The sequence below is a fragment of the Rhopalosiphum maidis genome, chromosome 2 (genome assembly GCF_003676215.2).
Source record: "Rhopalosiphum maidis isolate BTI-1 chromosome 2, ASM367621v3, whole genome shotgun sequence".
Classification (NCBI taxonomy): Eukaryota; Metazoa; Arthropoda; class Insecta; order Hemiptera; family Aphididae; genus Rhopalosiphum; species Rhopalosiphum maidis.
In genome coordinates, this window is record NC_040878.1 from 2,495,422 (window position 1) to 2,515,545 (window position 20,124).

General features: G+C 32.3%; 1 protein-coding gene across 1 annotated transcript in view; it reads right to left on the reverse strand.

Annotated features, from left to right (window-relative positions):
* Positions 1 to 683: 683 nt before the first annotated feature.
* LOC113551905 (polyhomeotic-proximal chromatin protein-like) overlaps positions 684 to 20,124 on the reverse strand; it is a 45,514-nt gene continuing 26,073 nt past the window's right edge. The window contains 1 exon segment of the mRNA XM_026954475.1: positions 684 to 1,515. Within this exon segment, the coding sequence (XP_026810276.1) occupies positions 1,264 to 1,515 (252 nt within the window). The 3' untranslated portion in view covers positions 684 to 1,263.

The window sequence follows — 20,124 nt, forward strand, 5'->3', positions numbered from 1 at the left end:
TTTAATGCGATTTATAATGTTCAAAATAAAAACTTGAACCAATTTATGTTGAATTCAAATTATATTATAATTTAGCTTTTGTGTATAAAATATATATATATAAATATATATATATAATACAAAACGAAGGCACTGTGTAAACTGTACATCATACATTGTGTAAACAATTTAAACATTTTTAGAAAACGCGTTATATTGCTATATACTCGATTATAATCGGATAATATTGAGCATTCAAGTAGACCAATTTATAAAAGGTATTTATTTAAAAACTCAATACTGACAATATCTTAGGAAGTACATAAATTATTAATTTTCAGAATTAGTTAACAATATTAAAATGTAAAATAGCATATGTTGTTAAATTGTTTTTCTTTTAATGTTTTACATGCCTTAAATTTTTCGAAATGTCACCTGATAATAAAAATGCCCTGCATATTGTGTTCACTTGTAGTTATAAAATATTACCTACTTACGTTATAAGTTATAATTTTAAACCGATTACGACCAATCCGCACTATAATATTAGTTTCAAGAAACTTAAAAAAATAATAATAATAATCAACAGAGAACTATATAATATATTATACAATATAAATTTTAAACTAAACTAACTACTTACAAATAATATTATATAGACATTAGATGCGTAATAGAATATTTAAGTAAAACAATAGTAAAAATATTAACAAAAGCTCAAAAAAAAAAAAAAAAATTATAATAATAATAATAATGAAAATAAAAATGACCATCAGCTGTTCGAGAATATGCAAACAATTATTAAATTAGAAACTTATACGTAACAATACTGATAAATCCAACGCGAGAAAAACAAGTCAGGGAAACGGCGAAATCGATGACTTTTGGAATTTATCATAATTTGAATAATGCAATTTTATTTTTATTATTTTGCATAATCGACACGAGCGATAGACATGAACACGATTTGTATTATAAAAATACATTGTCTTATAAAATACCTACATAAGAACATGATTTAATGGACCATAATATGATATTTCGTTACAAAAAAACGAACGTCGATTAGCAGGGACACTGTAGGTGAATGTATATCATAGAAATGTAGTTTAAACGCTCGACGGTAATACCACAGAAAAATGAAATTTCATTTATTCTGTGGTTATATTACCGCTCATACAGGGCGTCAGTATAATAATATATCAATTTTCAAACATCTTGAACACCCTGTGCGTGTAAAGTGGACGGACTTTGCCACGGAGTCGACACGAACGGTGCTACTGTTCAACACTGAGCGGACGACGAACTGTTGTTGTTGTTGTTGTTTCCGGGGACGGGGCTGTGTCGTCCTGCACCGTGTGTTTGGGCGCCGTGACAGTGGGCGCAGTGCATGCACACCGCGCAGTTTCCCAACTTCTGGGCCAGAACGGCCCGGAACTTGAGAGCCGGTCCCAGTTTCATGTTCATGGTTCCGGTCAGGTGGTCCTCGCTGAGCAGTGGCAACGCTGTCCCGTCGATCGACTGCTCCCGGAAACACTGGAAAACACAAGCATAATATACATAAGTCAATAATCAACATACAACGAAATCTGCGAGCGGTTAATATTATATTATTATTATATTATATTTGCAAGTATATTATAATATTGTACATGTTTATAATATTTTAGTAGTTATTAAAATTCGATATTGACATTTGTTTTATTCGTATATTGTATGTAACGCTAAATAGGTTTGACATTTCACTAATCGATATTTTTTTTGTGTTTTAGGACAGATAGAATCCTCTCGAAAATATTTTTGTCATTATTTCGAAGCGACGTATTATATTTTTTAAATAAAATCACTTTCGAATTTCACCAAATTTCTACATCTTTCTTATATTCTTACAATGCTGACTACGTAGATTCGACTGATCACATGGGAACTTCCAAATAAAAAATAAAAAAATGATAAAATTAAACACTTTTGTAAGTAATGGAACTTATAGGAATTGTAAGTGAAACTTGCAAGATTTGGGTATGATGTAATATGTGTGATATAAACTTTTTACGTCATCGATCTTAAAATCAAGTTTTATAATAATTACTATTATATGGCTTTCACCATTTGACCATTGGTAAATAATTGAGATACTTCAAAACAAGTTATTGTCGTATATTGCATTATAGAACAAATAAAGACGACCCAAACGTATTATATATAATATACGAGTAATGTTGTTATGTCTATGCCATGTCTCGTCGCGATGAATGCCGTTTCTTGATATACATAAGCCTGCGAGATTTTGAGTATATAATCGTATACACCTATATACAAATATAATATTGCTATATTGCTATATACTGTGGACGCCCTAACGCCTCCGACCATTGGCACATCGTCTGCCACCGCTGGTCTTTTACACCCAGTGCAAGGACGAGGTGACGCTAAGACGCGATATTAATAAAATATGTTATTATTACTATTATGCAGAGCACGATCTCATTGGAACGATCAGATTTTATCAACGTTTTACTTATATATATATATATATATATATATATATATACGTATATAGACACACGCGTAGCATTGTATAATATGATAATTTTATACTTCAATTGGAATTATAATATGTACCTATTTAGACTTGAGAGGTATATACTGAATGCCGCCAAACATTTTGTTCGTTTTAAACGCACGACAGCTGTATATTCCGTATAAGTATAGTTGCATCCAAATTTCGTCACACTATAACGTTTTCAAAATACCAATTCCGTTTCAGATTAAAAATAAATATATATAATGTGACGTCCGATGCGAAAATCTTTTCTCGTTAGAAATTTTGTTCTTTTGTATAATTTTTTATGTTAGTTGTGTATAGATATTTTGGGGAAGCGTGATAAATCAGTTAATTTAATTTTGAATGAAATTATACATTTATGTATTAAGTTTGAGGTGCGCAAAGTACTGTGCACTGTGCAGTTAAAAATTAGCCAACATAATATGAGATAGAAATATTCAGGTAAAATATGCAATTAGTAATTTTTCCATTTTATTACACCTGCGGTTTGCGATTAAAAATAGTTATTCTGTATTTCTTATATTCGGCAATCGTGTTTTTTACCTATCTGTAACTTCGACAGTTTACAGGAAATGGGCCAAACAGCCGGAGACATGTTTCTACATATTATAATTGTATTATATTACTGTGGTGCAGATGACGTGTAAATATTTCACGTGACGATAAAATGGCCTGTTACATAATATGAGAACGGTGTGACACTGATGTCAGTCGAATTTTGTACGGAAAAAAATAAAATGAACTTTAACCGCAGTCGATTGCAATTCGCCAGACGTATACGCGCACATATTATATAAAATTAACCATGATTTGCACACAATACGATTTTTGTTATGTAGCATTTACCATTAATATACAGTCGTCAATGGACCGAAAAAGCTTTTTTTTTCATTTCGTTACAATTAAACGTGCTCCGCATAAAATGAGAAAATAATATTTCTTTAAAAAACGAGAAAAAACGCACCGCACGCACGGTTTCTGACCTCTGTACGTAACGCATGCCAACTATGCCATATAATATACAGAGTGATTCACCAAGCATGGTCACCTTTTTTCACTTCAATAATGTAGTTATAATATTCTAAATCTGATTTTTGGAAGTTTCAAATATACTCAAAGACAACATTTTCAAATTCTAAAGATTTTTGTGCTACATTAGACCATACTCCTATAGAAACCCATTAGGTCACTCAAACTTCTATTTTTCAAATGAACCCATTTTTTGAACTGAAAATTATTCAGTGAATAATTTTTTTTAAAGTGTTGGCGTATCAAAATTAAAATTTGAATGAACAGTTATTTAACTTTATTTACTAAGGATAATTAGAACCATGATAATGAGTTTGGGATATAAGAGAGCTTTAGTGATGAAAATTTAAGTAATTTATATTAAACTATTTGTAGATGTTTATAACGTATATATAAATGTAAACATTTATAGATGATTTGTAAAAATAAATTAATTTTAATGTACACTAGAATGAATATAATAAATATATTTTATTTTTGTAAAACCGTTCTTAACGACTTGAACTTTTATGCAAAATTTAAATTAAAAAACAATGTATTCACTAAATTTACAGTTAAAAAATGGAATTATTCATTATAAAGAGAAGTTTATAACATATTAACATCACATGTAACTCGTTAATAAAAAAAATATTAATAATTTAAATTATTTCATTATTAAAAAAATAATGGTGATTAGCATGTTTGGCGAATCACTATGTAAAATACTTGCGACGATATTAATGATAATCGTATTGGATTACCTATACATTTTTTTTTATAGTATAAATCTAACCGAGAGCAATACGATTTTTTTTCTAAAATTAATTTTGTCACGTGAAACTCTATTGTCACTAATACCAATGGCGTATTAACAGGTGGTAAATGGTTCAACTCGACCTTGTCCGTGGTTATCACATAATAATTCGCACTTTTTACGATTCTACCAAAGTGCATAAAAGTCGGATTTGACACAAATCCCATCGTCAATCAATGTGGTTAACAGTATTTCATGTTAACGCTTTTAGTTTTTTTTTTTTTAATTCACAGGATAATTTATCTAAAATTATCATTCCAAAACGTATAGTAAACCGAGTAATAGCGTGTCTTAAAAAGCTGCACGTGAATTGTGGGTTCCTCGTAACAATGATTTATTTCACTCTCGCTGCAGTTCAAGAACAATATTCACGGAACGTGGCTTATTTACGAAAACAGAAAATATATTTAGAGGCATATATGTTAATTATATACATATTTAGCTCGCACGGACTTGTCGTGGTATACCTACCTAATAAGTTGTAATCGTAAATAAACCGAAAAAAATTTAAATTCGTAGCCACTGACGACGACGTGCACTGTACCGTAATATATATTTTTTATTATATTAAGAAATATATATAATTTTACGGTATTATTATTTATGTTTTTTCTCGTCGTTTCGTATACACAATAATATTATTATATACTACCTCCTATATGTGCATAATACGCAGCGAAACGCGCGCGGACAACAATATTATTATAAGATTATATTATTATTATAATACACAGCTCTTTACCGACTATACACACATACACACATTAGTATGCCAGCACACACACGCACACACAAGTCACTATACCATAATATGTCTATACTATACCATCAGTATTTATACTACCTCTACTACTACTACTACTACTACACTACTGTTGCACCGAACGCACAGCGCGCGGCTTCCTCGTCGGTTGTAATGTACGTGCGACGGCCACACGTCTCTCTCACGGTGAAACCATCACGTCTGACCTTTAACACTGACCTCACGAGATCAAGGACTGCCGTCGCCGGACGGGTGTGCGTTATACACACGTGTCTCTGTGTGTGTGTATTCTCTCCTCAAAAGTTCGACGCGCAGTGGCGGCGGAGGCATAAGGTAGAGGTCACATTCTTCGTTCCGCTCGCGGGGCCCCGAGCTACGGTCGATCGTCGTCGTCGTAGTCGTCGTGGTCGTCGCCGTTGTCGTCTCTGCCGCCGCCGCCTTTAGGACCGATCAAAACCAGATCGGATCAACCGGTTCGTAAATGTAGTGTGTGTGTGTGTGTGTATATATTATACCGTCGAAACTCAAAACTAGTCTATACCATATATACTTACTTATTATAGCGTATTATATATATATATATATATATATAAATTATATATTTATATGGCAGCAGCGGCGATTAGATCCACAGCCGTCAGCTGGTTCCTACTGTTGTCCAATCACTTATTTTTTTTTTTAGATTATGTTTTTTACCGTCAAAATCCGTACTCGACCGCATGAAACGAAAAATAAACCATCTCCGAGAAAAAAAAACTGGTCCGCTCGCCTTTTAGATATTTTACGTAGCATATAATATAATATATATACCTACATCATGTGTTTCTCACATTGCTATGTGAGTATAGTTTATATAGTTTGAAATTAAACTATTTTTTTTTTATATTTTTATTCTTTCTTTTAGTATATTGTCACGTTTTCATCGTTGTCAATGTTGTGATTATTTATTTAGAAAGATAAAAACGATTTCGATTTGGGTCGGTTAACACGTTGAAAATATTATGACTAATGACTATACGCGTATTTGCATTAAACGATATACTTATGTCGTACAACGTAATATATAGTTTTATGTATAGATGATAATTACAGCGTATTACCGAGTGCTTATTTTAACATTAAACATTCGATATTCTCATTATTCCAAAAAGCATCAACGGTTTTTGAAAAACATTTATTTCATAATATTAAATCATTAACAGACATTTTTTTTTTTTTTGAGATAGACAGAAAGATTATTGTTATATAAAAATCAAATTTCGAATAAGTAATTAATTACTTTTAACTTATAAGTATTAAATGTTTAAATAAGTGTAGTGGTGTGACACAGAGGTACGACTACCACACAAATAATTGTTCTATACAACTCAAATCATTGTAATTTTAAATACTTAAAAAGTTAAAAATACTAAATTAATTAGTTATTCGTTAAAAATTAAATCGTACGCATTGAAACTATCAGAAAAATATTTTGTACCCAAATATTCAAGTATATAATAGAAAATTAATGTTTTTTTTTTCAAATTTAAAAAATGATTTTCAAAAATGTGTACACTTTTGAGATAATTTATTAATAGTTTTAGTGTTAATTGTTAATTGTTAAAAAATATCACCTTGTATAATTACGTGTACGTGCTAAAATACATACGAAAATTACTCTTCAGATTTACTTAGATTTATAATCATGTCAATTATTGCTTTACTATTTTAAACTATCTACTGCAGTCTGCAGTATATTTCATAAAACGTTAATCAGTTATAAATTGTTGAAAATATTAAGACGCTTTTTACGGCATCACGGTTTATAAATAATTGACATTTTTAAATACAATTAGTAATTCAATCGATGCTTTATTTTCGTAGTAGGATCTTCCGGATTATATGTCCGTCAAAGTAACTATATATATATATATATAATAACACTAATAACTAATATTATCTAACTCGATTATAAATCGAGATTTAAAGTTTATAACGTAAATATTTAATGGGAGGATAAACAATATAACTACGCAATTTTTCAGAGAAAATGTAATATACCTGCCACAACAATGGTGATAATAATAATATAATAACGTTTGTTAGTCACTTCTGTGAAACAGTGGCGGCAAATGTTATAATGACGATATTGCGGTATATTAGAGGAGGAGTTCGTTAGTAGCAAAAAATATAAACGAAACAATAGGACTGTAAATTATTGTCACTGATTCGGAGGAAGCATCAGCAATAAAACGCACTCGGGTTGATTGTGATTTTTTTTTCCAAATACGATTTCTGTCTGATAGAATAATATTATACTAACAACGACAGTAAAACCTATAACGGTTGGCCACTGTGCAGCTAATGATGTGCAATGTGTATATACATATATGCAATGGCCACAAATTGTCAAGTCGGAAACGGTAAACCCGAAAAATACGTAGGTAGGTATATGGTTTTAATTGTGCATAATATATTTTTTTTTTTTATAATAAAGTGTAAATTGTTTCCGAAGAAGACTATTGTATTATGATATACACGTGGTATTTAAAAATAAAGTACGGCTATAAAAAAAACATTTAACTTTTCTGTTATTTTAGTTTTTACATAATTTTAAGCTTGAGACCTAAGAAAATTATATTTACTTATTGAAAAACAAAAATATTAAAAAATGATCTGTTACACCTTTTTCAACTTAAAAAAAAAGTACCTAACTGTGGCTCACTATTTCATATTTGTATATAATATACAACATAGGTAGTCATTTATAGGATGAGTTTTTGTTCAAATCGGTGTCGAGAACCGTCCTATAAATATAATATTATATAGGGCATATGTATCTAAAAATATATTGCTATAAGTTTGCAGGAGTTCATTTATCAGTTTGTACGTCTAACTTTTAAAAATATTTATATCAGAAACAGATTTTTTGAGTTTAAGTTGGTCTACACCCTTTCAACTAAACATCCTCAATATAAAGTTCAACTCTGCGGCGGCGGAGTTCAAAAGTCACGCTCGATTGCATCGTTCGACCATTTCCTCGACTACCGTTTTTTTTATTTATTTTTATCATTCGGCGCAGTGGTTGTCCATTCAATTGTATTGTGCGCGAAATGAAAAAAACGAAACAATCTAAATGGATATAAAAAATTAACGTTTTTCACGGTCCGGCGTGTATTATTATTAGTGTACGCACGACCGCCCGTCGCCGTCGTCGTCGGTCGTGGTCACTGGTCAGCGGTCTAAATTTTTTAACGGTTGTAACTTTGTATTTGCCCCATCCCTCTCCATCACTTCTAAAAACTGATTTATTATATCACCGTAATATCATTAAATAGTATATATTATTTTTATACCTGCAAGTTGCAGGAAATGCATTGTGTAAATGTTACAAATACCATTAGTGGTTTTTATTTCTTCAAACAGTACGGATAATTTTAAATTAATAATGAAAAAAACTAATTTGATTCGTTTAAATAGAAAAAAAAAACGAAATTCGTTTAACTCAGTTTGAACGTTCTGTCACTGATCTTCTCCAGCAGTGCGGTATAAACCGAAGAACGCCTTAAATGAGTGTTTTAAAATTGGACTCGACGGCTGAGTGTCATAATATACCGTAATAATGTGCAATACAACAAAATCGTTTCCACGTATATTTACGAGTATTTAAATATACGTATATATACAAATGCGGCTGTGGATACCTGCCCTATACCTAGGTATCGGTATAACGCGAGTGTATATAATATATTATAATATCAGATACCTGCTGGCTACTTGGCGATGCAGTGTGAGTGTGTGTGTGTGTGTGTGTGTGTGTGTGTGTGTGCGTGCGCCCGTACGAGTGTGTTTATATCATGTATAACGTGCACCGTGACCCCTGAACGACCCGGCGCATATCTGTCTGAAATAAAAAATAAACCTCCTCCGGACCGGCGTAATAATAATTATCGCCGACTCCCAGCACCACGTCGATACGGGGCCGCGCCTATACGGAACGCGAGTGTTGCTGCAGAGGAGTGCGAGAGAGAGAGAGAGAGAGAGAGAGACTTGCACTGCACTTCAGCAGCAACAGCAACAACAACAACGACGGCTATAGTTGTGATAGGCCACAACGATATTAAAATATTATTATTATTATTATTATAATACACAACGGCGGTGGAGGAGATCGCGTGCCTGCCTCCGGGGGTCGTCGGGCACGCGCGGACCGTGTAATTTTCGGTGCAGCGATCACGGGGCGCCGCCACCTCCCCCTCAGCTGTTGAGTAGCGTTGTTGTGCGGGCAACGCGCCGAGTAGAACGCGATACGCGGCGCTGCTCGCATTGTCTTTCGGGAAACGCGCCCCGCGGGCCACCGCCGCGAAGTATATGTATACGCATATATTATTATATTGCCGTAAATACGTATTGTTCTCGTCGTGCGCGCGTTTTGCGGTGAAAAAAAGTAAACTTATTATAATAATTATTATTATTGTACGGCGCGGTCATCGGTTCTCGGTGCCCCCGGCAAAGTATTTTAAACGGCGAAAAATCGGACAAATCGCCCGATATTTTCACCGCGGCCCGCATCGAATGTATATAGGTATTTTAGGTGCACTCGCTGCACTTTGTATAATATTATGTCTGACCGGTTTCGATAACCCGATAAATACGCACGAAATAAAAATACATAAATACCGTGATGGTATTTTCCACAACATCCGTGTGCCAAATTACGCATACTTTTACGAGTATAACTGTCGTAAATTTATTCGAATATGCCATCTGGTTTTTAAGTCGTCGACGACGGCAGTTGCAATAGGTCGGCCGCGCCGGAATTTTCTTGTAATAAATCTTTATGGAATAATAATAATTGGTAATTTACGCGCCGCTGAGTTAGGCCCACTCGTCATGATTCATAAAGTTTTATCCAAAAAACTCTCAATTTATTATTAATACCCTACGAAAAAGTATATAGTCACCAGTTAATATTCGAGTGGATTTGGATCCGAAATGCATTAGTATAGAAATATCGGGGATGAATAAAATAAATAGGCTTAAGAAATTAATTTTATCGTGTGTAATATTTTTAACCGTTAAAATAATATAATATAACTAATTTAAGGTCATCATTTATATTTCATTCGATGTGATATTTTCTTATATGATATGTGTAATCATATGATTATTATGTGATCATGCTACTGAAGGAGAATATCCGACAGAAAATTACAATCTCCAGTGTAACTAAACATTATACATGTTTGAAACCGGCAAAGGAGGATCAAATTATGAACAATTATCTAGTTAGTTTGTTTAAAAGACATACATCACTTCGACCGATCACGCCCATTTGTTTTTTAACTAACATTTTTTTTTAGTATATAATTTGTACGATTTCATAAAACCATTTATGAATTATGTACTTAATTATGCGGCTTAGTCAAAATTATAAAAACATTACTTGCATCTACATGGGCGGTGTTGCAAGCTGGTAACATCACTCCCGAGTTGAGTCCTGAGCTCCGGACCATGTTTTTTTTAGAGTATCGAAATAGCAGTGCATAGTTGTCTATTGGTCAGAAAAGTAAACTGTTGTACGAAAACATATACAATTATATATTGTAAAAACACCGAATGTCGGCTTAACAATTTTTGAAAATGTGTGACGTACTATATATAGTATACACGTGCTTGTTAAAAAGTTAATTTCGTCTCCGATTTATCGGAACCCTTAATGCGTATAATCCGTCGGTTATATAATACAAGATCAGTCAGGTGTATAGTTCGCATCAGTGATGGTATATGACAGTGAGGGTGAAAGACCATTATTGCGATCACATTAGGGTGGATAAATTGGATAAAGTTCGGAGGCTGTTATTTCAAGTACCTATAACAGTTGCAGTAAGTATAAAGATGGCCGCGGACAGTTTACTAAGCAGTGGTGAGTGGTTTACAAAATTGTATCCAGGACTCTTAGTTTTGGACCGTTTGTGCAATAACTTATATTTCTAAACGTAAAACGTATATCTATATTAAATTCGTATAGTATATATATATCACACAAGTTGATTGACAATAATAAGTTTTATTTCATGTCTATGAAACTTTGGGTCTTAGATTGATTTCATGTTCCTATGTCATTTAAAGGGAAGTCGACCCTTTCTATTTTGACTCACGCTGAAGTGTTGTTCAACTTTGTGCAGTGAAGCGGTTTACAATCATGATAAATTAAAATTACAAAATAACAATTTTTGTTCTGATTTTCTACGTATAAATTAAGGACATTATTATTTAAATATGCAGAATACAGATAAAGTAAATATTGGTTAATGTTATTTGGTGTTACAAATTTAAAATATCTACAGCCTTCATATATATTTTGAAAAATAAAGAAACCATTTTTACTAAAATTATACGTTATACTTCTGTATTTTTATATACAAAAGGCATACTAGCCTGAGGGTGGTAAAATGATAAATTCTTTAGTATTTTTATATGTGTGATATGACTAATGTATGATCAAATTGTATTTTAATTAGATTATGTTATATTATGATATATAAGTGTAGTATATATAATATATTTATCTTAAGTATATATGACGAGTCTGTATTATTATAAAACTATACTTCAAATCGAAACGTTTTGGACATTCTATAGTAAGTTGTATATATTTTATAAAATCGCTTATTTTTATAATCTATACAATTTTCCTCATAATTTTATTCTTCTCTAATAGTCGTTTAATTTAGCACACGTTTACTATTATTAACTATTATAGTCACACTAAGGCGAGTACTACGTATTTTATCAAATTCATCAAACACTTACAATAATAGATAATCAATAATAATGAAACTACAATAATATAATTTTGATAATTCATAACTAAAATCTGAACCACGAAGTATACAATGTATATGTCACAATATAAATTAAGTGATCTATTTTTTGTGTTATATTTACCTCATTTTAATATTTTATTCATGCGTATTTTGTCATTTGATTTCTTTACGTAAGGATTATTATATTATGTATAGTCTGTGCGTTGCTACAGGCGTAATTTTTAACTCACCTGATTCGGAAAAGAATGATTTTGTAAGACCGAATTTCAAAACGCCCATGTTCCGCCGTCCACAAACTGCTAATTGCATTAAAACGAACAACTTTTACATGGTTAATGACAAAAATATATTCGAGATAAACATTTTACACCGCCCGTCGATCGTTTCCCCAGGGAAATAGACAAGCGGGCCGACAAGCTCCTACATACATTTTATTGTATAAATAATATTATATATAAAAAAAAAACGGTGAATGGATTACAACGCAGGACTGTGCGATAGGGTGGAGAGTTCAAGGTTTTCATATGCACAGTTTTTCACGGTAGGTAACCTTCACGCGAATAGTATAATATTGTTTGTATCTCTTTGTGTGTCAGTCATCTGCTGGACACTCATTGTTCGTCCGCGTTTCCGAAGACGATAGTAGTTTTTTCACATGTTTTATTTTTTTCAAAACCGCAGCGAACCATGACGAATTCCCATTGGGTTTTGTTCTGCATTTGGTCAGACGTAAAGTTGGTTTCGGTTACATTCACACACACACAGTACTCCAGTGCGGGTGCGCACACACACGTATTAAATATTATAATATGTCGATTGAATATTATTATTCGTTATTCGCACAATAATAATTATATTATATGGTCCGTATCGGCATCTCATTGCGCAGTCTTACATCTCAAATTTCACATAAAAAAAAAGTATATATACGAATATATGCGATATAAAAAACCTACATCCTTGTCCCGGGGGGGTTACGATTAAATGCGCCGAGGTCAAATCCAAAAACGAAAAAAATAATGTAAAGGCGTGGGCATCATCCCGGTGGGCGTCCGATATACATATTATATATATTATCTTTACGGTTGTTTTTTCTTCCGATGACCCGGCTGACCCGAGATCTGGTTCTGCCGACCTCCGGGCACCCATTCCGGACTGCCGCGCCGTCGTCGTCGGCCGGCCCACGGTGTTGTTGTTGCCGTACACTTATCCTCCTCTTAACCAGCTCGCAATCAAACATATACTGCTGTACAATAATATTATTATGTACACGCGATCGTGTACGAATACCGCGTATAGCGTGATCGACAATTTGAACGAATAAAATTATAATACATACGCTGTATACAAATGTCATTGCAAAACGATATTATTATTATTATGTGTATGTGTGCGGCTGCACGTCAGCTGTATATTAAATTATTATACTATAATAACGTTATTATAGGTAGGTACACGTAGATGAACGGTATTGTTCAAAAATACGATCATATTATAATATCCGCGCGTTCTCATCAATGTAATTTTAACGCTTTTTTTATGAACACGGCCTAAGCACGATGAACTTTATCTAGTATTATACAAATATCGAAAACGACATCGATACGACGACGCATACGATATTATTAAAACGTTAGATAAACGACGTCGACCGGTGTAGCGCGAACGAGTGTTTCACCTCGTGGGTGCGTAATAATGTATACTCGACAAGTGCGAGTCGTAAAACCGTATGCGTATTGTTTGTTATATGTTTATGTGTAGAGGACGTGTCTGTATAATAGGTATCTTCTTTTTTAATTTTTTTTTCACCGGATAAGCCGGTTAGTTAGTCGAAATCAAATATTAAACTTTCCGGAAAATGATGTCACCGAGTAAACAATACACTACATTATTATTATTCTCGGCGATGTTCACGCAACGATAATAATAGAGGTGTGAACGTGCAACATATAGCGAGTGTTATTATAAAGAGACAACATAGTGCAATATAATATTATGTATACATTAGTATATTATGCTATACGTGGTTGTGTATAGGTAGGATATTATAATATAAGTTTCGTGTATATAATACATATATATATATACGGTCACAGCAGTGTCCGCCGTTATCGTCGTCGTCGTCGCCGCCACTGCCACCGTCGACAGACGTCACGAAAAGAAATAACAACAATAATAATAATGACAATAATAATAATAATAATAATAATGAAAAGGCGCAGCGCTCATTATGGTAAAACACCGATGACTTGTGACCCGTAAACGACCTTGCCCGTTGTCGACATGGTAGGCGGTTAATGGCAACCCGTATGTGTATTTGTGTGTGTGTGTGTGTGTGTGTGTGTGTGTGTGTGTGTGTGTGTGTGCCCTCCCCTCTCCACCGCACTTGGTCGAGGACGCCGAATACAAATAAAATGATAAATGAAAATAGCTAAATAATAATAATATAAAAACAGGTGTGCATGTATATGCATCTGTTGATCTAGAGTAGGTATTTAATATTATTTTACGGTCTGCGTGCGACGAACAGAAATAATAATAAAAAACTGAAGGAGCAGTCGCATCGAAGAAGTCTCCGCGAGGCTTTGACGGAGGGAATTCGATCTGGATTTATACGGTCGGTCCGAGAGCCGAGACTAATAATAATATCGTTTTGCGGACAATCGTCGCGGTGTGGCGCAGCGCGCGGTTTGGCCACGTCGCAGAAAAGTTACCGGTCGAGACCGCTTTTGGACGACCGTGCTCGTCGTCGTCGTCGTCACTGCGTTTAATAATAATAATATTATGACATAAAATATATCATTATGTCGGCGGACGACCCAAAACGCGTTCAACACACGAGCCGCAATGAGACGGCTCGCGCGGCGGCGTACGCTTTATTATTTATTAATTTGTGCGATCGAGCCGGAGAAACCACACGCGCCATAGTTCGACGAAGAGTGCTACGGTACAGACGGTTTTCGCGTGCGGAAAAAAATAAATAAATATCGAGTTTGCGCTGTGTAATTTGTGTGAAGGCTGCGCGAAACTGTGGGTTGGGTGAGCAACGAGGAGATATTTTCAACTAATTCAATTTGAAGAGAAACATTTTTTTTACAAAGAACGAGTAAGACTGGTTCGTTCAGACCAGCATGTGTCGATGTCAATGAGAAAAAAAAACGTTTTTTTTTTTCGAATGCGACGTATACGCGTCATATAAAAATATATTATATACATCAAGTGTACGTATATTATTTATACAAGATGATTTATCTTTTTGAGTTATCAATATAAGCAATAATTTCGTAGGTAGGTAATAAGTTTACATCTGCATAAGTTACAGATAATTGTTGAGCAAATTGACACTTTGAGAGATGACTGCATCCCATAAAATATTTGTGCACATGATTCTATTCAACGCACAAGAGTTTAAATACTTAAAAGTTTATGTCCAAATCATCAATTGATTCAAAATTCTAGTATCATTCAACGAAATCATGAACAATATTTTCTTCTTAGGAGTATGAAGTTGAAAATGTATATTATCTTTTAAAAAAGTAAAATTTGAATGATAACGATAATAAATTTAAAAAATAAATATTTTTTTTCGAAAATATATTCGTCTGTATAACTACATTTATTTTAACGAAGCAGTGAATTTCAATATTATAATATATAAATGTATATTATTGTATTACATTTATATTCCAGTTTTAATATTCAACGTACGACTGTCATGTAGTTTGGTTTAAAATGTCCACTGCCGATTACGAAAAAAAAAAAATACGAGACCATTCAAGAAGCTATTAAAATATCCGATAGCTTCTTTGCTCCACGCTTTCCTAATGACTCGTTAACCTAATTAACTTAGAAATTACATTACGATGCAAAGAAAATGTTTACTTTACCTACTATAAATATATTATAAAACATTATTATACATACTAATCAACATTTTTTTACTTTAGCCATATAGCTATAAACACACGTACCTATTTAATTATACATAATATATCATACTAAATAAAAAATACTGTTAAAATTTTCTTTATAGTTTCGAGTTGACTTAGCGTATAAACATTAAACATATAGTTAAGTAAATTCAAAATAAACAATACCGTGTAATTATAATCAAAATAATAAACTAACTACAGTGTAAAATAGGTAAACATAGGCTAATATTGTGGGTAAAAAAGAAAATACATCGATGGCTTCGTGTACAGTAGTGCAAACGCTAGAAATATTATAAGCACTATTTTCAAAAATATAACATCAACTGTAATACTGAAGTAATTGAATGATCTTTGTTTTTGAATATATAGGTAAAAATTTGTATTTATCTATATACGTCTTGCTTTCAATATTTCAGCCAATAAAAAAAAATATGTAAAAATATGTACGCATTAACCGCTTAACTATTAGTATAATCAATTGCTATTAATGATTTTGATATTTTTGTCGAATGCGTGAAATCACGATTCTTTTATAAAAAAAATTATATAGGCACGCCGCTGTTAACAACAAACGTATAAAATAGTATAAGATTTGGTTAAACGCGCATAAAAGTATAAAATGGTCGACCTTAACACAGAATCGGATCGTGCCAAAACGTCTGGCTGTGAGTTTTCAACCGCTACTGTTCACGACTAAAATTAATGTTTTTGGCTATTGCCAAATACCGATTGACCAGAAGCGGTGCAATGGCATAGGTGACGGCGTGAATCATCGTCAAATACGATCTGCCACATCAATAGCTTACCACTACTGCCACTACCCATCATAAAAAATAAACGGTTATTATATGGTGATAGGAATCAATGATAGAAATAGAGGGCTTAGAGGTTAGAGGTTCATATAATAATTAATTATAAGATGTATTTCTTGTAAGAGTGATATCCAAAAGTAAAAGCGATAGTGTAACTACAGCTAACTTTTCCTTTATTTAGTTTCATATCAATGTACACGTATCAATAATATAGTCCTTCGGTCCTTTTCCGGGTGAAACAGTTTAACGATAAAACTAATCATTTTTATATATTTTCATTTTAATTTCACTTAAAATTCCATACGAATTGTTTACATTAAATCGCTAAAAAGCTGCAAATTTTAACTGTTCTATCAAAATATACTATATTATTACCTAAGGTAATACAAAATTGACGTATCGTTCGTTGAAGAAAGTATAATGACGGAAATAGATAAAATATTGAAACTGCAGTTATGAAATGAACACGTACTTTCGTGAAAGACGAAACGCATCGTGTACAATGTGTATTGCATAACAAGCACGTGTATTATAACTTATGACAATAACAATATATTATAGCTCATCGGTTGACCCAATACCCATTGCCCGGATGAGATCATAATGGTATTTATTATAATATAGACGTCCAGATTATAATATTATTAAATTACCACCTGTGGTGAGACTATGGGACTCGCGGCTCACGTATCGGTTTTTTACACATGTAAAATTGAAAAATCACTTTTTCACCGGACGGCTCGACGGCGGCGGCGGCGTCAATCGAGATACAGACCTCGTGGTTACCATGGTACATAATAATAATATATGCGCAGTACTATATATATATATATATATTAATTCATATACATATTATATACCATATACAGCAGACTCGAACGTTTTCTACGACTCGGGCGGACACTATTACGACAATATAATATATGTATTATATATACATATGATGATCACCGGTCGTGACCTGGTATACATATATACTATATATATATACCTATATATAATGATATGTACACATAATTCGCGCCGTACTCAGTTCGTGTATGTGTGTATATAATGTATATTATACGTATATATATATATATACATGTAGACCATATTCGACATTCGTGTCCAATGCGAAGTCTCTCTCTCTCTTGTATAATATTCTGCACTATATATGTAGGTTCAGATTTCGCTTGACTTTAAGCCGCTCCCGTCACGCCATGTTCCGTCGACGACGAGGACTTATCTACCCCCCCTCCATACCAAGGGGTATATGATGACTGGAAGACCACCGCCGCACCAGCCACCGTCCATTAGTGCGTTCTAATCACGCGGAATATCTGTGCGCGAGAAAATTGTCGGCGTAACGATTTAATTGAAACGTTTATATTATATAGGGGGCGGTGGACGGCACGCGAGACCACCCGGACACTGTTACCTATATACATTATATATATATATATTGTAATAACCCTCGGTGCATACACACATTATATATTATAATACTGCGCACCGCGTGCATATGCACTTACACGACACAGGTATTAATTTTAATTAGAACTCGAACTATTGTAGAATTAATATGTTTTTTCGGTTTAATAGATTCATTTATATAGGTGAACTATAAAATATATAAGTTTAATAACTTTACAAATGAATTAAATATATTAATCAAAAAAGGTACATATTTTATCCGTGTAAATTGTTTTTAATATTTTGCATTAATAAAATGTACCAACATTTAAAACAAATTTATTATAATTCCAATGTAAAAAACAGCAAATATGAGAATACAAAGTAAAAAAAAGCTTGTATTTCTTTGAAAATATATTTAAATACAAATTCTACCGAGTAGTTTCTGAGGTTTTCATTATATAAAACAATAATAACACTCCTTGAGTTTTTATTATCCTCGATTTTCGACAATTTATACAACAGTAATAAATTATTGATAGATTAATATTAATATTACTGAAATTTTCAAATCATCGTAGCCATTAGTCACCATATATTATAAACCTTTAATATAATATCATATAGACCTATTATTCTTAATACACAAAGTTAAATAACTTGTATGGAGTTCAATTTATATTTTATATACAACATTTTCAAAAAAAATCATCTGTATAACAATTTACAGGAAAAAGGGGTGAATTTCAGCTTAATAAAAAAATTGAAATCTTAATAATCTTAATAATTTAAAAGATGATAGACTAGCTTAAAAACTCCAAAAATTATTATTTGAGTAAATTATTTATTACAAAAAAAATTTGGGCGTACGTACAAGGTGAGTTACTCCTGTTCACGACGTTAGCTGCTGATAATATTGTACATACCCGGTGTGGCAAATGGCGAGTGAGTGCAATAGTGCTTTAGTATTGAATAAAAATAAATAAATCTGTTATTACTATTATAAATTATAATAACATACACAGATGACGACGAAATCGTGTCGTGTCGCCGACAAACTATATTATATTTTTACCCGCATAATTTAATATGTGTGCGTGTCCCGCAGTGTGTATTGTGTATATATACATAAGTGTGTGTAATGTGTATATAGTATATAATGTTATAGGTCGCGATGCGAGTCTGCTTTGTATAAATTATACACGAGCACCGCCCACGAAAACGTATACGGTCTGTTTTTTTTTTCGTTTGTTTGTAGAAACTCCTCTCGCGGGATGCAAGCAAAACAATTGTAATGATATATTGTATATGTAAATATACTGTCGTTATCGAAATACGACACCAGATGCCAAACATTTGTTTGGCAACGATCAGTCGACGAAATTATAAATTATAATATTTTAAATTTTGCAGGACATTTCAATAATATATTTAAAGTGAAAATAATTTTAAGTCATAGATATCTTCGAAATCTTCTCATATTTCAAAAACTTCTCTACACAATAAGATATTTTTATTTATTTGATGATATTATACAATTATATAAAATTGTTAGCACAAAATCCGCATGACATGACATATCATAAACGAACTGGTTTTTTTTTCATTATTTCAATAATTATTATAAAAAAAAAATTAATTTATAGATATTTTGAAAATATAATTTTAAGTTTAGTTCATAGAACTTGAGTGGGCAATAATGAAAACCACATTTCGAAGGATGAATTATTTATACAGATTCAATTTTTTTTTTATCACAAGCTCACAACTTTAATATTAACTTATATTCATTTTAAAGCATAATGGTAAGTATATAACGTACTTTTCACATGAATATAGAATACAAAAAATATATAATATATTCAGAATACGCATTTGAATACTTTATCTCTAATATGTATTCAACATCGTACTTGAATATTTTTCTATACTACTATTACACCTATATTACCTATATATATATATATATATATATAATATCCATATCTATAATAGTATAATATATCGTTTAGGTACTATATATATAGATATATATAATATCTA